Consider the following 21,683-nt stretch of genomic DNA (forward strand, 5'->3'; position numbering starts at 1 on the left):
CAGCTTTCCTCCAGGTTGGCTAGTGGGTTTGAACTGGCAGCTTTTCAGTTAGCGCTTGAATGCTTTCTCCATTGCACCACTAGAGCGCCTCGACAGAACCCTTCTCTGTTTAAATGATGGACGTGACACATCCTTTGTTCTAGGCTTCGCTCAGACTGTCTTCCCCTAGAACATCCACCCCACTCTAACCCAACCCGACATGTTCCAATTCCATCCACCTTTCATGGTCTATTCCCAAGGATCTCTGCCCCGTGTAAACCATGTACTTCCCTACTGAACTCTCAACAAGCCTATTTAATTCGTTCATGGCACACATTTTACATTCTCAGTTCTGGATCAATGGTGGCATCCTAGTCTCAGGACATGTTCACCTGTATGAATGAGATCCTCCCCCTCTCCCCTTGCCTGCTCTACTGAGTGGATATAATTGAAATCACAGATGAAGTGTTGGGAAACTACATTTAATTTTCTTTCATAAGAACATTTCAAGCTTTATTTGTAACTTCAGCTGGTGATACCATATTTTTTCTTCTAAAGTTCAGCATTTCAGGCACAGTAGATGAAAAAATAATGTCAAAATCCTCATTGGGGCTGGACTCATAAACAAATCCAGTTTTAATAACTGGGGGTTGAGTCTGAAACATACTGGCGAGAGTAACATAGATGCTATCATATTAAAGGGCTTTGGAGGCAGGCTAGCATAGTTCACACGCCATCAGACCTATTTATAGAGCTGACTCCTTTTTGCAATGTCAACTGTAACATTATACTTATTTTAAACCACAGGATCTCAAATATCAGTCTCCACTGCTTGTACAGATCTCTCTTCCTTAAGATCAGAGAGCCTAATGGAGCCTTCTGAGCAACCTAATCAGATTAGCAAAGATAACTTTTTAGAAGTTCCTAATTTGTCTGATTCTCTTTCTGAAGATGAGGATGTTAAAACTACCTTCAAACCCGGTTACTCCCCTCAGCCTAGTAGACGTGGCTCTGATTCTTCTGAAGATATGTACCTGGACACCCCATCTTCAGGTCTGAGAAGAGTTTCCTTTGCTGACACCTTTGGATTCAATCTTGTATCTGTTAAAGAATTTGATTGCTGGGAATTACCAAGTTCTTCAACCAACTTTGACTTAAGGACAAGCATTTTCCACGCAGAAGAATATGTTTTCTGTCCCATGTTTGACCTGCCTTCTTCAAAAGAAGACCTTATGCAACAACTTCAAGGACAGAAAGCAATTCTGGAAGCAACAGAGTTTGCCCCTGGGTCTACAAGTATGAAAGGAATCATTCGAGTTCTGAATATTTCTTTTGAGAAGTTAGTATATGTGAGAATGTCCTTAGATGACTGGCAGACACACTATGACATCTTAGCTGAATATGTCCCTAATTCATGTGATGGGGAAACTGACCAGTTCACGTTTAAGATTTCCTTAGTCCCTCCATATCAAAAAGATGGCAGTAGAGTTGAGTTTTGTATACGTTACGAAACTTCTGTTGGAACATTTTGGTCAAATAATAATGGTGTAAATTATACTTTGGTTTGTCAAAAGAAAGAACAAGAGCCGGAACCTGTAAAACCACTGGAAGAAGCACCTAGTAGACAAATCAAAGGCTGCTTAAAGGTTAAGTCCAGGTGAGGATATATCTTACTTTTTTTTTTAACTATTCATAATATAATGCTTTTTCACTAATATAATGCTTTGTCATAAATGGTCCTTTTCAAATTGTTTTCTGCTTTCTGTATTTAAAAAAATGATGCTATGTTTCTAACAAGGCCAATGCATGTCAAACAATAGCACTGTACTGCAACCTCTTCAAATGGGAGACAATGGATATGGATATCATGTAAGGAACGGGAGGGAGCACCCTATGTCTATTATTTGTCTAATGAGCTATAAAGTGCTGAAGATCAAGTAATGAGATTTAGATTCTTCATATGTAAAACCGATGTTTGGATATTTGAATTTTATTTATTTTCAATGTTGTTGTTGTTGTTTTTAAGCGTCAGTGCTCTCCTTGGAAATACTTCTGATTCCTATAGAAACTGTGCCTCAGGGTGTATCAAGTGCTCAGACATTTGTTGACTTCTCCCCAAAGCTGCAGTACACTTCTGAATGACTAGTAAATCACAGAGATATTTTAAATGATATATGTTAAGTTAAAACGTCAGGGCTAGGCCTTTAGTGATAAACGAATGGGAAGGTGTCTTTTGCTTTTGATGTATGACATCCACATCAGATTTCATAATCTATAACCAAATTGAACATTATTGAAAACAAGTTGGTATAATTTAGTAGAAATAAGTGGAACGGAGTAAAAAAATGACCCAAATAGAAATAAAGTTATTCAGTTATGCAGATTAGGGATTTGAGCTTTGTGACCCCTCATTATTAACCTTGATCTCCTGCTAATATGGAAAATAAAAACCTGGAGCAAAACCCTCTCTGTTGTATAGAAGAAGCTAATTTCCATGACATTAGGTTAGTAGACAAACCATCCTGGAGACGATATAACCCTTCTGCGCTTCAGCATGTCCCAATAGAAAATTCCTCATTATTCCACCAGCAATAGACAAATGTTTGACTATTCTCTGGTTGGTCCATCTGAATTTTCCTTAATCCAGGATACTAGACTTTACCCAAAATAGTGGCATATGGTCAAAAGGAAATCAAGATAATCAGATTCTATGCAGAATTCAATGAGAACATCTCACACAGCACTGGGAAAAATTTCAATTTCAATGCCACCGATAATGCCTTCTGAATTTCTTAGTCCAATACATTAATGACTAAAATAGAATATAGGTAGAAGCAATGCAGTGATATGCCATGTGTCTATTTTCATTATCCTTTTAAATCATTTAAAAGATTGACTTAATTAACTTGGTGAATTATACCAAATTTCTTAGCCTACATCAAATATCTTCAGTTTTTAATTGATGCTATTAAGAAGGAGAAGATAATCACGATTTCTATGTATGCTACAATAATAATTTATATGCGTATGAAAATTTTAAGCTACATATTAGCTATACAGACAGAATACGTTCAACATTATTTGGCACAGCTAATTTATGCACAGAAACATACACATATCAAATACTTTGCAAAGGAAATAATCATCATCAAATACCTATTAAACATTTTGCCACTTGCTCTAGGTGTTACAGAAAAGCAGAACTAAGCCAGGCGTAGTGTCACAAAGCCCCCAGAAGACCTCACCTAACACACTGCCCCGGAGCCTGCTCCGGCTCAGGGAGCCTCAGTGAGGTCCCATAGAACTGCTCCGGCCCCATCAGGAGTCAAGGCTGCAAATCGTTACAACAACAACATGGCCACAGTTTCCCCGGCAAGGAGAGAGTAGATTTGAACTGCCAACATTTTGGGTAGCAACTGAGCGCTTTAACCATTGTGCCTCCAACGCTCACTATTCATAAAAGAAGTAGTGCCTAAGCTTGAGTTTTCATCGGGTTAAAGACAACAGCTTTAAATGCCAAGCAGCACACCCTGAACTACTGAATAGAGAGAGAATTCCTTTTTTAGCACACACTTGACGTGGTACCAAGAACAGAGAATGAACAACGGACTGCGCTAATCTTCTCCCTTCGTCGTGACATGACCAGAACGTCTCTGAGTGTCAGCTGGGTCTCACATACAGCTACATCTAGGTATCCATATGCGCACTTGTATTCAGAACAGTAAGCGTCAGATTCATAGCAGACACCATTCAGAGTATGATATTGCTTTGGGGAAAAACCTGAGAAGAACTAAACCACAAAATGGTCTGAAGGCCTGTAAGTTTCCTAATGAGTTATAAAAATGGAAAAAATCTCTCCTTGAAAACCACAAATACATTCTCCGCACTCCTATAACTTAAAAATGACCAACATAATTCAAACCACATTTTGAAGGGAAAAAAAAAGCATTTGCCTCTGGAGGAGGTTTTTTGTGCTGAGTTTCAGTCTGATGTGAATTTTTAGGTCTGATTTATATACCACTCAAAATGGAGTGTATAAAGGAAATCCTGACAGATCCTTAGAACAGCATATGCCATAATAGAATATTTATACAGCTTTCCTATGATATAATTTATATGCAACAGGGTTCCAAATATTTCTAAAACTCATACAAGAGAATATTATCAAATTTCTAAATGAATATTCCAGTGGAATTCACTGTGAAGAATTTGGTTAGGAGAAACTAGCACACCTTGTTCGTGTTGTTTTATAAAAAGTGCACTTGGATTAAGTAAAAATAAATTATGTTTATTTGATAATATATCTATATGCATATATATATACATATCTTCTAAAACATAACTCTCCTCACACACATAGAGAACGTAAATGAATCTTTCTTGAAGATTTGCCCAATCCATGTGTAGTATAATTGGGGTTACTTCTTCCAGAAGCTATACACAAATGAGAAATGTATGTGAATTTTTGCTTCATACATACAAGATGAGTAACAGTAATGTATAAGGCACAGTCAAAATAAAATTAGCCTATCCGAGTGTCAACTATAACATCTAACTGCAATTCCTCCTAATACCAAAGTTAATTTCCTAGTGTGGTGTCTGAGATTGTATCTTTAGAAAGTGTCAATAATCCCTTCTAATAAATACAGAGCGAGCTGTGGCAACACATTTAGCAAGGTAGGATCTCTGTTATGTCAATCACCGATTTGGGTACTAAGCTTTATCTATGGAGATTTTTTTTAAGTCACAGTTTGCAAATCATGTTGAAGTGGGCTGTGGGCTGTCTATCTTCTTTTGAGACCTGTTAGTCTATCCACTTTGGACAAAAATAGAGAGCAGTTTGTAACTCACGGGCATGTGACCGAGAGTGACCCAAAGGCATTTAATTACTCCAAAAAGCATGCATCATAAGACACTTGGTAAGTGTCATCACATCTCCGTCACTGAGGCGTGTGCTAACAAACAAACTAGGAAAACTGCTGGTTTGCCTCACAGGGGTTTTATTTAAAAAGAAATGACACTGATATGAATCACGTTGCACATAGTTAAAAAAAAATGAGCTAAAAGCAGCACTTCAAACCAATACAATCTGAATGTTAAAGTCCAAGTTTCCAGACTCAGACATACCAAAGTTTGAGTCCAAGCTCCTCAAATCCTCGCTGTGTGATACTGAGGAAGTTAAGATTGGCTGGTTTCCTCATCTGTTTATTGGGAGTCCTGGGACAGCCTCATCTATGGGATTTATATGAGATAAGGTATACCGAGTTTTCCCATGCTGTCTGGAACACTGTACGTTTTCAGTAAATGTTAACCACTCAGAGGAGCCCTCGTGGCATAGTGGGTTAGCATTGGGCTACTAACTGCAAGGTCAGAAGTTTGAAACCACCAGCTGCTCCTTGTGAGAAAGATAGGCCTTTCCACCCTCAGAAAGATTTACAGTCTAGGAAACCCACAGGGCACTTTTCCCTGCCCGAGAGGGCTGCTGTGAGTTGGAATAAACTCTACAGCAGGGAGTTGAGTGAGAATATAATATAAAAAACAAACAAACAAACAGACCAACTCTAGCATCAGATCAGAAAAATAATCTAGGAAGGCTCAACTAGCCCCAAAGTTCTGTTTTTCTTTTAGGGATCTTGACTTTTCCTCTATCTCTTGAAGGATTTTAGTCAATAAGTAAAACTCAGCAAACAGTAGTTTTTATTGAAAATGTTTCATCTCATATATGACTCATCTTAAAACTAGTAGAGATTATCGAAATGGTTAAAATGTCCACTTTTTATAGATGAAGAATAGAAGTCCAGAAGGGGTGGAAAAGAAATAAAGCCTTAATTTTGGTGTAGACTAAACATGCATATTAAACCGTAAAATATATCTGGCCTTGTGGTTAGCAGCCCAAGGTAAATCCACTATGCCACCATGGCTCCTCATAGTGGTTAACGTTACTGAGAACTCACAGCGTGCCAGACACCATGGGAAAACTCGGTACACTTTATCCCATATAAATCCCGTAGCATGAGGCCAGATGTTCAACTCCACCAGCAGCTCCATGGGAGAGAAGAAGCTGTCTGCACCGACATGGATTTTCAGCCTCAGAAAAGCCAAGGGGCAATTCTACTCTGACCTATAGGGCTACTATGAGTCAGCATTGTCTCAATGGTAGTGGGGATGGGTTACCTGTGTGGCCAAGGACACCTTCCTTTGCTTTCCATGGGCTCAGTTTATTCATCTGTAAAGTAGGGGTAATGATACAATGGTGCCAGCAGTGTAATGACTAAAGTGAAATGCGATTATCCTTTCAAAGGAGTCCTGGTGCTTGGTGAGTCACTCGTTGGTATGGTAGCCACAAGGTCAGCAGTTCAAATCCATTAGCTGCTCTGTGGTGAAACGAGGAGACTTTCTGCTCTCCTAAAGATTTACAGCGCCAGACACCCAAAGGGGCAGCTCTACTCTGGCACATGCGGTTGCTATAAGTTGGAATCCCCTCGATGGCAGTGGGTTGGGTTTAGCAGAGCGCTCAGCATGTTTCCTACACTCATCAGGTCAGTTACCATAAGTATCATCATCATTCCCAAATCTTGTGCAGCTAATTTCCTGATTCTTGGACTTGCAGTCTTTTCCCTTCATTAACTCAAGAAACCAAACTCACTGCCATAAATTATGACTCATGGAGATCCCTTGAGTTCTAGTGGCTAATGGGTTGAGCTGTTAACCTTGACCTATTCACCACAAGGTCAGTGGTACAAACCCACCAAGTGCTCTGGGAGAGAAAGAGCAGACTGTCTGCTCCTGTAAAGGAATAAAGTCTAGGAAACCCCAGGAGCAGTTCTACTCCGCCATGTAGGCTTGCTCCGAGTCTGTGAGGCAGACTTCAGAGATTTCAGTACTCAAGTTTCCAAATGCGTTCAACAAATGCTTATGGAGAGAGTGTGGGTATCAGATGGTATCCAACTGGGAGACGTGGCTGGAAACGAAACACGTGTGACCAAGAGGCCCCCAGGAAGACCATCACCCTGCACCTGAGAGGGACAAAGCACGAGAGAGAGAAAGAGAGAGAGAGAGAGAGAAATAGCAAGGCAAGCTCAGGTTACCGGGGTCTCTAAGAGACGCGTGGATAGAAAATGAAATACTAGCGACGTACAGTGCACTTTACATGTTCTAGAATTTGTGACGCATACCTGAGCAGAGAGGCTGGCAAGGAGAGTGTGTTTCTCACCCGAGCCTTTCCGAACAGCGGCTGACTGTTGGGTACACAAGCTGACTTCTTCTGCTGTTGTTTTTTATTGAGTGAAACCAATTTATTGTTTTGGGGGGAAAAAAACCCCAACATCATATAACTGTTCTATGGTATTTATGATTTGGACAGGTAAAGGAAAAGGAATTCCTAAAAGAGGTGAGTACTAAAGGAGAAAAGTGACGAGGATTCCATTTCCTAGTCGAGAGATAGACACATTTAGGAATAGAACAGAGAAAATAGCCTTTATAAAGCATACTTTTATGAATACTGAGAATGTATCTGTCACGGTGGTAAAATCATTAACAGGAGGCCAAGAACAGCATTGGAAACGAGGATATAAGAACAGCCAGGTTCCATGTACCACTTCCTTCCTGAAGTTACAGTCTCAGTCTATGCTAGGGCCTGGAAGAAGTCCAGAGGGGTGTAAATAGCCCCAGCAGGTTGTTGCGTCCTAATGCGCTCCTTAACCAAGTCCTTTTGAATCCACATGAATTGTGGAAGCCAGGTCTGTTTAAGAGCAACATAAAACACAGCTGCATATGACCCATCAAGAAGACTGCTTCGAAGCTGCCAGCTAGTTGACAGCAAAGAGCCAACTAGCTTAGAGTTTCTTTGGAGATCCGCCAGGCATCCTTCTTGGCGCCTTGATTTTTTGGCATCCAAACCCTTCTGCATATAAATATGACTTTCCCCAGGGTCGATTCAAACCTCTACTGAGAGAAGGGGCTCCAGAGGGATGTCATCATTCAGGGTTTCTCTCAAGCTCCGGCTGAAAGGAGGCACGGTAGGTGCCTTGCCTCAAACGGATCTTTTGTGATCTCAATAAGCCCAGCTTCCATACTGAAGTCCATATGCTGCTTGGAAAAGTGGAGCAGGTCCAAAGAATCTGAGCCAGAGAAGCTCCATGCACCCTTCCCTCCCTACCCACCCCCCAAAAAAAAGATGCCACTATTGTGGATGGGGACAAATTAACTTTTGACCTTCTTCCAATTCTGTTATTTTGGATCTTGTTCCTGTTCTGTTTTCACCCCAACACCTCAACAGGCCTAATGCAACAGAAATGACCTCAGGAGCAATCACCTGAGGTGGGCCTGATTCAGCATCCTATCAGGCTTTATTTAAATACTCTCCATATGCCCTGGTGGCATAACCATAGATCTTGGGCGGCTACTGCAAAGTCAGCAGTTCGAAGCCCCCAGCCACTGCTCAGGAGAAAGATGAGGTGTTCTCGTCTAGAATGCTTGAACAATTGAATTGTACAATATGTGGATGATGTGCCAATAAAACTGCTTTAAAAAAAGAGAGAAGAGGGACTGTGTCAGAAACTCCCAAGGCCAGTTCTGCGCTAACCTATGGGCACCATGAGTCCGACTGGACTCACTGTCAGTGACGATATCCCTATACTCTGACAGCTCCCTGTGTACACTTGCCTGACACATGAAGAGTTTCAGAAAGCTTGTGGATAAGTAAAATGAAAAGATAATGGAATATATATATAAATACACACACACTTATATAAAGCAAATATATCCTTGCCTAAGGACCACTATAAAAGAACCACTGCCTTTGAGCCAAAGGTCCAATATATGTTCTGTGAAATGGGATGTTACAGGTTTTAAGTGATATGTGAGCACAATAATGTCATCTGGTTCTGCCTTTTCTATCAGCACTTTGAACAGTTCTGCGCATTCACGGTGATCTTCAAAATGCGGAGGGATTTGCTTCTGTGTTTCATCCTCAAGCCACATGACTAGTTTTCCTGTATCTGATACTGGTTTTTTTTCACCTTTTGCTAGACTAGTACCTTTCTGGGAAGCCAATCCTTCAACAGCTTGGGGATTTCTTTGTTTTTGAGTACAGTTGTGACTGTTGAGTGGACGTGCCTGAATCACAACCAATCACAACCACCGAGTGTTCCACCATTGTGTTGTTTAACAGCTGTTGGCTTCACTCCCCAATTCATAGTTTGCTTTGGCTTCTTGCTGCTGCTTTCACCGATACTAGTTTGGCTGTGTTGGGAACCGTGATAAATAAAATTAAACAGAGAGATAAAACTACAACACTCTTACTCAGGAGACCCAAACACTGGTATTGGTGGTTATTAAAGGAGAAAAAGTAAAATGGAAATGGACTTCAATTCCTTTGTGGCAGACGAGCTAGTTTCAAACAAAACTACAACACTCCAGGGACATGTGGTACCTGAGGTTGAATGTTGCTACCTACAACTCAAAACACACCGGTAGAGGGTCAAATTTTTAGAAAGGAAGTATAGTACAGTACATACATAAGTCAAGATAATAAGCATTTATTTTGAGTATCGAGACACGTATTGTAGGTTGTATATGTACTGTACTATTACATATCTGGCAACTTGATCATGTTGGCTATCAGAGAGCTGAGACACCGGTGTGGTAGGTGGGAATTTGTTGTGTCCATTATGTACTGTTCTCTGCTTGGAATTTCTGAACTCTATTATCACCTTACGGGACTGCAAACGTATGTGCATTTGGATATTGCTTGAACAGATGCTATGCAGCACATGACTGTACACACACACACTCACACATAAACCTATGTGTTCTTTTATTTAGTCTATTGCTGTCTAGTGGATTTCAACTCACGTGTTACAGAGGGGAGCTGCTTACCATCTTTATGGAAGCAGAGTGTCTGGGCTTTCAATCTCTGTGCTGCTGGGTGAGTTCGAGTGGATAACTTTTCAGTTACGAATGCACAACAAACCACGTGTGCACCTGGGTGGTAGTATACCATTAGATTCTTGAGCAGCACAATATATGCACTGGTTATGCCTTGGGCAGCTAACAACAAGGTCAGCAGTTTGAAACCACAACCTCTCCTTGAGAGAAAGACTAGGTTTTCTCCCATGAAGAGTTGTTATTGTTAAGTGCCATCAAGTCGGTTCTGATTCCTAGTGCACAACAGAACAAAGCCGGCCCGGTTCTATGGCATCCTCACAATCATTCCGGCACGCAAGCCCACTGTTGCAGCCGCTGTGCCAATCCATCTCCTTGAGGACCTCCCTCCTTCTCATGGCCCTTCTACTTTGTCTGACCAGTCCCTGGTGTCTCCTGACAACACATCCGAAGTACGTGGGACCACAGTCTCACCATTTTGCCTCTAAGGAGAATTCTGGCTGTGTTTCCAAGATGCGTTTGTTTGTTCTTTTGGTAGTCCATCGTATTTTTCAATATTTTTTACCAGCATCATAATTCAAGTGGATCAAGATTGTTGTTCTTCCTTATGCAATGTCCAACTTTCATATGCACATGAGGTGATTTAAAATACCAGGCTTGGGTCTAGTACACCTTAGTACTCAAAGTCACTGCCCTGATTCTCAACATGCTGAAGAGGGCTTGTGCAGCAGATTTACCCAGTGCAATGCACCATGTAATCTCTGGACCGCTGCTTCAGTGAACACCGACTGTGGATCCAAAGGAGACAGAATCCTGCGAACTTCAATCTTTCCTCTATTGATCATGATGTGACCTGTTGGTCTAGTTGCAAGGATTTGGGTCTTCTTTACACCAAGTTGTAATCCATACTGAAGGCTGCAATCCTTGATCTTCATCAGCAAGTGCCTCAATTCCTTCTCACTTTCAGGAAGTAAAGTTGTGTCATCCACATATTGAAGCTTGTTAATAATATTCCTCCAATCCTCCAATCCACTCTTCCTCATATAATTCAATTAATCTGATTGTCTGCTCAACATACAGATTGGATAAGTATGGTGAGGAGATACAACCCTGACACATACCTTTCATGAAATTAAACCATACAGTATTCTCTTGTTCTGTTTGCACAACTGCCTCTTAACTCATGTACAAGTTCCTCATGAGTACAATGAAGTGTTCTGGAATTCCCATCCTTCTCCAGGCTCTCCAGCGTTTGCTTTGATCCACATAGGGAATGGCTTGGCATAGTCAATTAAACACAAGTAAACATATTTCTGGTGTTCTCTGCTTTGAGTTAAGATCCATCTGATATTAGCAATAATACTAGTCTTAGAAATCCACAGGGTCAGTTCTATCCTGCCCTGTGGGGTCACTGTGAAGCAGAACGGACTCAACGGTAGTGGGTTGTAGGGACCTTCCTTTACGTACATATGAAGGGGCGATCTCTGTTTTATACCAATCCTGCTCAATAAGTAGCACAAAAGGGATTTGTTGTTGGATCAGGGCAATAGATCAAATTCTGGAAGAGAGCCCTATAAGATGCAAGGCAGCTTTGAGCTCAGGACCATCGGAAGGACTTCATGGAGTACAAGTACTCTGGAGGTCAGGAGTGAGTGTGTGTGTGTGCGTGTGAGCATGTGAGATCGTGTGTGTGTGTGTGTGTGTGTGTGTGTGAGAGTGTGTGTGTGTTAGTGAGTACATGTGCATGTGAGTGTGTTTGTGTGTGTGTGCGCATATGCATGTATGCTGTGGGGTTTGTAAAGGAATGATGGTTGGGGAGAGGGAGTTTTAAAAATAGTGAAGTTTATTGGAAATAGCCAGAGTTTTAAAATAAGGCAATTTGGGAATTTCCAATGGCATGGAGTTCCTTTGTGTCAGGGGCCAACAACTCCCTGTATGAACTTGGACACAGGACATTTTTAAAATCCACTTCATCCAGTTGTGCAGTGGGAATGACACTTCCCCCCCCTAATTAGGTAACTCAGTTGATGACATTTTGTATATACTCAGAATGGTAGTATGGGTAGCATTGGTAATAAATTCCATATTTTAAAGTATTGTTGATGGTTAGTTCTATGTCCACGGTTAATGAATTATGTTTTTCTTCCTCATTATTATTCCTAATAACAGGACTGAGGCTAATACAAGTAATCTAAAATTTAGTGATATTAGGAATTTAATTACCCTTTGAACATTAACTAGGGAATCTAACTTTTATGTTATTACTTCTTTTATTTATTTATTTATTTATTACTTCTATGGACAAAAAGTATCTCCAAATTCCAACATTTCTGAATCTCAAGTATCCTTTGAAACATCACCTGGTCATAAGATTGAGATAACGATTTTTTGTCACAACTCCCCCACCAACCCCAAGGTAAATTACTATATGTATGTTCGTAAGATGACATTTTATGTGGAAACTAAGAAAACTGAGCATTAGATAGCTAGTCTATTGTGTTAATGAGTGGATCTTGAAATCCATTATTTGTTTCACTTTATAATAAAATTAAGTTGGCTTGAACATACACCACCACCACCACCCCATTTATTTTAAAATGTAACCTTAAGCCTGTGAACCTGTACAATGATACTGCTATTCTGAGGGGCATGCTTATAATTCTTATCCACTCCTTTTTGCCCACATAATTGTCTTCTAAAACACTTGGTGTTTTAAGTAGAATCTTTGGCTGCCCTTTGTCTCTGCTGCTCTGTATATCCATACACATAACTGTCTTGCTATTTTCCATCTCATTAGCCTTTCATTCAGAGGAGAAGAAAAATCAGAATGATTGCATGGAAATTTAGTAGTGGAACTTGGCTTATTATTAATTAATGGCACTGGTCAAATACTGAAGGAAGGAAGAAATAATTGTGGAAGGTTCTGAATATCTGTTGATTTGAGCTCTTAAGTTGGTGGGAAAAAAACAAATCACCCTATCAGTCATTTATATTGATGACAATAAAATAGAATTAAAGTTTGCATGTTTCTTTTCTCCTAAGAAAATATAAACCGTTGCCTTTTGCCCGTTCCTCTGTTGTAAACATTCTCTGTTCCACACCTCTGTATAGACAAGGAAAAGCCGCTCAGGATCGATGTACCTCTACACCTTCTTGGCTTTTATTCTGCTTCTCTGCTAGCTCTCTTTGGTTTTCCCGGCATGATAGTGTTATTCTCCAGATAAATAATGACTGGTTTTGAAGTCTTAATTGTGCCATCCTGCTGTTTAAAGGTTCTATGACAAATAGAAATAAATTGCTAAACGGCACTGTTATACTGCATTGTGTAGTGACAAGAGACCAATTGTACCTTAAACAAATCTATCTTAGATAATTTCAACATTCCCTATTCCGCAAGGGGTTCAGAAAATGGTCTCCCAGTGCTATAACATCAAAGCTGTTCATGATATAAATGGAATTTCAGCATGTGTAAGACAATAATGCTCATCCTATGTGCAGCTGTGGATCTGAATTCTACCTATCCTCTAAAAGTTTCAGTTGTAGAAAAGGCCAACCCTTCTCCCCCTCTTGATATGTGTGAGGCATGCTGAATGATAAGACACTTTTTCTGAATATGGGAAACTAATTTCCTACCATTTAACACTGATGGCATTCTGATTTGTTGTACAGAATTGAGCCAAGATACAAACTATTAACCTTAAATCTATAAGAAAAATCCCAAACTAATCTTCATTCTTAAAAAATTATTGTGAATTACATGTTTATGAATCACATAGAACTACTTAGGCCAAATCCAGCTTCCTAAGCTATATATGATATGAATGAATCTGGACAAATGCTCATACTAATATCTTCTTTTGAAGATTGATATTTATACATTTTATACTATATGAGTGATATGCATTATATTATAACATCTGGATATTATCATATGTCAACATAGAATACATTGCTATCATTTCTAAGCTTTTAAGTATTTTCCCATAAAGGAATTGCACAGATTTCTAAAACCACAGTCAGGTACGGCCAAAAGAAAGAATATTGTCTTCACACATATAACCTTCAAAATGTGCATGACATTATTGTGTTTAGTTTAAATCAAATTATAACCTGTTTCCAAAGTAAAACAGCATTTGATGATTTTTAGGAGTGTTTTCATTGAACTAAATTACTGTAGAACACACCATGTAATTTCATACTTCGTTTCCGACAGGCTGATTCTGACAAACACCCATGCCAAGTGCTTCTGTATTTTCTTTGTGATCATCTCCTGCAAAGATGGTATTTGTCAGTAACATGTTCGATCAGGAAGCTCTGTGTCTTTAATCTATACACCCACTTACTATGATTCTCGGTTGAATGAAACATTAATGTCCCTATCCACTTCCTTTAAAGTTAAACAGACATATTGTTTCTGTCAGTGATTTCTATTTCCCACGTCAAATAACTCCAATAACTTTAGATTTGCCCCTGAGGTCCTAACTTGTAACCTACTTTGTAGTGTTTTACTACAAAGGTTAGAGAAGGTAAGCACAGCACGTACTGGGTCTCTTATGGGGTCAATCACAGAGCTATTGCAGGCCCATCACTGCCAGCACTGAGCTAGCAGGGGCAGCTCAGCCGGTTAATGAAAGGCTAGGCAAGGAGTTCTCCCCTTCTTCCCTGCTTAACGCTCAGAATTGTAGGTATGATTGACATGAGAGACATCCAGATCAGGATGGAATATTCTTTGGGAACCAGAGAAGTGGAAGAGACCTCCTTTCAAAACTCAGAAAGCGAAAAGCACTTAAATTCATCCAGTTTATTCCTTAACCCTATGGAGAAAGAGCCGTATCTGACGTTTGTGAAGCCCCCGGTGCTGTCTCATAATGGAGAATGAGAGACCCAGACCCCAGTCACGTCGTCAGCGGGACGTCAAGTCAGCCCTACTGGAGACCGCACTTTTCCACAAAGTTTCCGTCGAGGCTGGAATTGTGGAAGCGCGGCATCGAAAAGACACGGAGAATACACTAAACTCTGATAAAAATCAAATGTGATATAGATGAACTAAAGGTTAAATGGGCTGTGATCCTATCTTTTTTAGAGAAAAGTTTCAGATTGCGTCAACAAGGAGCATTAATTTGAATATACATTGGATTTCTGGGCTGTGTGGGGGTATGTGTGTGCACAATTTTCTCGGAGAGCTGTTTGTTCCAATGAGAAAAAATATGCGGGGGGCTAGGATAGCTAATGCAATAGTTGATAATTTAGTTAGGAAATTGAACATAATGAACAGTATAAAAATACTGTCTCTTTAGAAATGATTTGAACACAACTGTGTGTGGGAAAAATGCACACATTTATGAGGAGACTTCAAATGCTTGTGTGGAAATTTTATTATATTTTCATTCCATTCTTCCATGACCTTTTGGGAGCTTAGCCATATATTCTAGATTTTTCACTTAAATTGTACATTTGTGTGTGGATAGGTGTGCATACCTAGAGTAAATATACAAAATAATGTGTCAGTTTGAATTTTTTGTCCACTCATGTCCACAAAACTGTTTTCATAAGCATGCTCTGACAATATTTTACAGCAACATAGACCAAGAAATTAGTATCATGCACATACAAAAATACCTCATGTGGTGGGAAGGTGAATTGAGTGATAATTCAGAGGCTTCTTATTTCCATTTAATAATATGAGGAGGATTCAAATTTCCATTTGCCCTCAAACATAAATTCAGGTATTTCATGTTTTTTGTATCAATTTGTATTGCCTGTATTAGTAATATTTTAGTCCAAGCTAAATATGGTCAGCCACATTTTAAGCCAATAATAGTTATGAACATTCAAGGCAATTGAAGACGCGCCTCACAAAACTCATTTAGTTTGTAGTCTTGTAGTCCTATTGTTGATCTATCCCATATAATACCACTGACTTTTCACCCTTCACTGCTTCGTAATATGTTCTTTAAATTCCTATTATTTCTGGTAATGTTTTCCCATGGAGTAGTTACTCTTAGAATACAAAATAAAACAACTTTTGTTAGATGAAAGGGTAACTGTTTGCCATATTGACACTTGATAAAATTGATTTATATGCAAAGAAATGAAAAAGTAACCAAACTTTATGGTTGGTAGGATATTTTCTTGTACAGAGGAAGCTGACATATTGCCCATGAGACTTTGCAAATCCAGTTTAAGATTTTCTCTCCTTCTGATCAAGGACTCATACCCTTTCACTTTTACCAGGATGACGAAGATTAAATAACAAACCAAAAATACAAATGTTGGCAAAGATGTGGGGGAAATTAGTACCCTGATTCATGGCTAGTGTGAACAAAAAAAGATATCATCATATGCAAAATGACATGTTGGTTTCTCAAAATAATAAAAATAGATATGATCTATCAATTCCACTTTTACATATAATTTTTACATTTTGCTATGTATCATTATTTCTTTATGAAAAAGTAAAAAACCTTTTGTTATAAACCATTTCAATGGACATTTATATTGTTTTCTAAGAAGGTTGTATGTCATTTACTCTGCTTACATGATTGGAAAGCAATACAATAATCACATGACTGTGTTTTCCTGGAGAAAGCACAGGCTAGGAATGAATACTTGAACGAAACTGGTTAAATTCCAGGAATGTATTCCTTTACTCCTCAACGTAGTTATAGATGAGGAAACAGGGATTTAGAAAGGCTCAGCAATTTCCAAGGTATCCCATGGCAAACCTGGAGTGAAAGCTGGTTTATTTGATTATAAAATCTCTCTTCACTACCAATACATCCTAAGTATACAATTTGCCTGAATGGTTAACTCTGTTAAACATCAGGCATGTAGCTGAAGAGTTTTAGGGGATTTTAGAGAGAAATGCAGACTTCGAAGAATGATGTAATAATCTACTTCTGAAAAGTCAACCGAGGCAATGACTGCAGATGACCTCAAGTCTGACGCACTGATCCATCACAGGATCTAATGCAGGAGGGGTAGCACTTCACTCCGTTGTGCCTGGCTCACCAGGAGCAGCTAACAACAACAGTAACCATCAACAGGTTGAAATTTGAATATCAAAACAGCTCTTCGGGTTGTTGAATTTTTAAAGCAATGCAGTGACTATATTTGAGTTGATAATGTTTCTGAAGCTATTAGACAGCAGCGGTTATACTGAAATATTTGAGTCGTTGTTAGGTCTCACTGTCACTGAGGTAATTCTGACTCATAATAGGACAGGGTAGTATGGCCCTTGAGGGGTCCGAGACTGTCACTCTTTACAAGGTAGAAAGCTTCTTTTTTCTCTTGACGAGCAGCTGGTGATTTTGAACTGCTGACCTTGCAGTTAGCAGCCCAAGACTTTGTTGTTGTTAGGTGCCTCCCGGTAGCTTCTGAGTCACGGGGTCCCTGGGTACAGCAGAAGTAAGCACTGCCTCATCGGCTGTTCCCGTGTCTACGCCCACAGTGTCAATCCAGTGTGTCGAAGGTCTTTCTCGTCTTTGCTGCTTTTCGACTTTATCCAGCATGATGCCCAGCACGTTCGAGTGGTTCAGTCCCTATGAAGAGATTCCCCATTTGCAAGGAAACACGGACAGGTCCAAAGCTCCTTTTCAGTATTCTCTATTGTGCCAACTCTGACTCTCTCACGGTTTCCGTTACTGTCACTTACCACCTTGGAAAGTGTTTCTTCTTGTCTCTGACCTTTCTGCTCCTCCCTTCCACTAAGGAGCAGCTCAGTTTGACGAGAGGATGTTCTCTGCATACTGTCCATTTTCTCTGCTCAGCATTTAATGTCCACCCGGTTCCCCTGGCAGCAACTGAAACATCATCATCATCATCATCATCATCATCATCATCATCATCATCATCGCCATCATTATTGCATGTAAGAAAGGGAAAAAAAGTCTATGTGGATGCTTTTCTTCCCAACCGGATTGCAATGGTGTCAAACCACAAAACTAAACTCACTGTCATGGAGTCGATGCTGACTCACAGAGACCCCATAGGGCAGGTTGGAACTGGCCCTGTGAGTTTCCAAGACTGTAACTTTATGGGAATGGAGCCCAGCTTTCTCCCATGGAGTCGCTGATAGTTTTATACTGGATCACAGGCCAATGTGTAACCATAAGGCCACCAGGGTGCCTATGTAGCGTGCACCAATATAACAATGATTCCAGGACAAAAGTACCTACTACCTGCAACCGGTTATCTCTTTGATAATCAGAAACCTGGTGAAAGAGAGCAGTACTTTCTGAATAATTAAAGAGTGGTTTATGTTTATTATAATTTTAATGGTGAGAGCTTTTATTGTTTTCATAATCTTCAAAAATCAGATACCTCCTGACCATCTCCAGCTGGATAGCCAGATGGCAAATTAAAACTCTGATGCTCTAAAGCAGAGTTACATTTCCCCTCCAATCCCACTGTCTTCCTTTATTCTATATTTCCTGTAACGTCACAGTCATTATTCTTACTGGGCAAATGAGAGACTGAACATTATGACTTACCACCTTCTCTTGATTCTACTACTATGTTTTATTTTGTGAACATGGTGATCTGATTGTCCCCTGGATGAGGAATAAAAATCATTTTAAAAGTTAAGAATAAAACACAAGCTACAAAGACTTTGTCTATGTATTACAAGAGTAGCAGGCAAAATGGCATTTTGTCCCTGAAATAGCCAAGTGGACTCAGAATTCAATACGGGACTGAGCGAATTAGCCATTACTTATGTTGTAGACAGCCAAAATTGAGAATATTACTTTTCGTTATTGAGATGCCAAAGAAATTTGGTAATTAAATTAGTACAGTATATTATACTAAAACCTTATGCTGTAGAGTCTGTTTTGATTCATTATGGCCCTATGTAGGGTCTATAAGACTGCAAATCTTTTTATTTTTCCAACTTGAAAATGTTTTCTTCTTTTTTGGTGTTTTTTCGTTCCAACATTTTATCGGCACATAATTCACAAATCATACAATTGAACAGTTCAGTTATTCAATCAGATCACTTCATCTTTCTCTCAAGGAAGAGCTGGTGGGTTTGGACTGCTGACCATGTGTTTATTAGCCCAACACTGACCTGCCAGTGCTACCACGGCTCCCTAGAGTCTATTACCTATAATAAACGGAGAATAAGAAGAGATTTTTATGAGCTACCACAATAAGTCAGTATCCTTTCTTATGTTGCCTAAAGAAGTTATTTGTGGCCTAGTAGTGGTGCATTGAACTGCTAAATGCAAGGTCAGAAATTCCAAACCACCAGCAGCTCCATTGGAAAAAGACAGGGCTTTCTACTTCTATAAAGCATTAAAGTCTTGGAAACCCACAGGGGTAGTTCTATCTTGTCCTATAGGGTTACTATGAACTGGCAGAAACTCAATGGTGGTGAGTTTTGGGTTTGAGTGTCAAATAATTCTAACATCTCAAGTAAAAGAAAGACTAATTGATCACCTTTGAACATCCTTCTGGCCACTATGTAGACCAATGAACCAGAGCCCGAAAGATCTAGCTAGCAGGGTAAATAATAAAAGACCCAAAGCAGATATTCTATGTCCACTGAAGACTTGGCCTATTCTTTCTGTCTTGCTGCCAGGATCAGAGTGAGTGGCAGTGCAGTGTGAGTGCTGCTACTGGTGTGCCTGCGGTGGTCATTGACTGACACCTGTAGACTCTGCACCTGACTATTGTTCAGTCTTTTCTTTCTTACCTTGTTGGCTTCCCCTCTCTGGGCCTTTCCCTGTCGAGATCTCAGTCTTTACCCAACTCATCCCATGTCACTGAGCACTCTATTAAGTCATCTCTGTCTTCGTCCTGTGAAGAGTCTTGGTCTTTTCCCGCAAAACAAAAATAAGTAAAATGGAGCAATAGCATGGCTCTCGATGCTTTCCCTGAAGATCTACAAAAAGGCAACGATTGATGTTGCTTACACTTGATTTACTACCGGGTTTTTACAATTTTGATGGTTGATATGATTCTAGAGTTCCTGAAAAGTTATAGGAAATACGTGAATAATTCCTATTATTTTAAAATGGTACATCAGGGGCCAGCTTCATGAGAGCCTGTAGATGATTTTTTTTCAGTTTAAAAATGATATATTTCTAGTTTATTGGTGATTGCTGATGTTTCAGACTATAAAATACATTTAAAATATTTTCTGAAAATATTAACAAACTTGAACCGGCGTATTTGCTGTTGATAGGTGCTCTCGAGTCGGGTCCTAATTGCAGCGTTCGGTTGCATTCTGACCTTGGCAAGACGTAAAGAGGTTCTGGACAAAGAATGGGGCCGTTTTCATTGGAGTTGCTCAGCAATGAAGTGGGGCGGGGTTTCATCTGGAAACACACATAGAATGTGCTGGCCTTGCTAAGTGTCCTCAGTCAGTGTAGACTCTTACCCTGTCAGGGGCCATCTCACAGTTGTTCCTCTGTTCGAACCCACTGTTGGGTGTCTTCCACCTTTTTTTTTTTTCCTTAAAGAGATAATGCTATTAATACCAAAGTTTTGTCCAGTGCTTGTCCAACTGATGTACACATGTGGACGGTTTTCAATTGTTTTCTCACAGTTTACGAAGCTAGAAGTTTGAATTTAGAGTGCTGGTTCTAGGGGTAAGTTTTTCTCTAGAGGAAGGTCCTTCTAATTCTAAATCCTTTCACTTCCACTGCTGGGTGATTTTCAGGTGACTTGCATCTCTCTGTCCCCTTTTTGCTTGGTAGCTTGCCTTTAGTCTCTTTTTTATCGCAAAAGAGGTTGACTTAAATACACCTTAAACTATTCCTGGCTCATTAACATAACAAGCACAACATATTCCCAAGTGGAATTATAACCACAGGCATAAAGGGTAAGACTTACAACATACCTTTAATGTGGGGTGGGGGTGGGTTTGGGGATGGTGGGGCGAGCACAGTTTAATCCATAACAATCTGGAATATTATAATGGTTTTTACACATCTTAAAGAGTGATAAATAGAAAACAAAGATATACATTTGAGGAAATTATTATGTATGGTTTAGATTTATATAATCTAAATTTAGATTTATATAATCTAAATCATTATATATGGTTGCAATTTATTACAAACAAACCTGTTTCTCTGAGATCAGTGGGTGTCTACAGGCAAGTCCCATGATACACTTGTCTTAATCCTATTAGTGTGGCTTCAATAAAATACAATCAGAACAGGAACCCTCGGCGAGGATCTGCTGGGCCAGTGAATGACAGAGAGGTCAGCTCAAAAGGTCATAGTGACCCTGCTGGAAAAACCTTATAGAGTTTCACAAAAGATAGAGGATGATCATATCACTAATTAAGAAGTTTTAAGAAAATTGAAAACTGCATTGGTGAGAAAAATAACAGCAATGTTGGTGTGAGATTTTGACCGGCACATCACGGTGCCTGCTCATCCTTCGAGGGGCACCAAAGCTGTCTTAGGAGAATTGCATTTTGAAACCTGTCCTCATCCACCCTACAGCATGATTGTGCCCCTTCGGACTTCCTTTTCTTCCTCAAATTCAAAAATATTTACAAGGAACACAATTTGCATCCATAGAGAATGCTAGAACGAGTTTGTTTTTTCTAATGTGAAGTAAAATGAAGAATGTAGAATTCGTTGGGGGAAGAATAGAGAGATACAAATACCAGCTTCATAAGTGTATAGACCTGGGTGGTGGATATGTGAAAAAACAAACATATTTTGGTTTAATAAAAGTTACTATAATTTTTGTAGCTATCCAAAAATACCTATCTTTATCGTTTATATGGCAAAAATTATACACTGTCTGTAATAATAAATATGAACCGTGGTGGTATAGTGCCTATGCATTGGACCGGAAGG

General features: G+C 39.6%; 1 protein-coding gene across 2 annotated transcripts in view; it reads left to right on the forward strand.

Moving 5' to 3' along the window:
• The first annotated feature begins 827 nt into the window (after window positions 1–827).
• PPP1R3A (protein phosphatase 1 regulatory subunit 3A) overlaps window positions 828–21,683 on the forward strand; it is a 52,409-nt gene continuing 31,553 nt past the window's right edge. The window contains exons 1-2 of one of the 2 annotated variants that reach the window (XM_045289027.1): window positions 1,094–1,275; window positions 1,554–1,636. In XM_045289027.1, the coding sequence (XP_045144962.1) occupies window positions 1,165–1,275; window positions 1,554–1,636 (194 nt within the window). In that variant the 5' untranslated portion in view covers window positions 1,094–1,164. Of the gene's footprint in view, window positions 1,637–21,683 lie in introns of both variants that reach the window. The other variant, XM_004702574.2, reaches the window with a different exon arrangement.

This window comes from Echinops telfairi, unplaced genomic scaffold (assembly GCF_000313985.2).
Source record: "Echinops telfairi isolate 266 unplaced genomic scaffold, ASM31398v2 ScPeMD7_23;HRSCAF=83, whole genome shotgun sequence".
Lineage (NCBI taxonomy): Eukaryota > Metazoa > Chordata > Mammalia > Afrosoricida > Tenrecidae > Echinops > Echinops telfairi.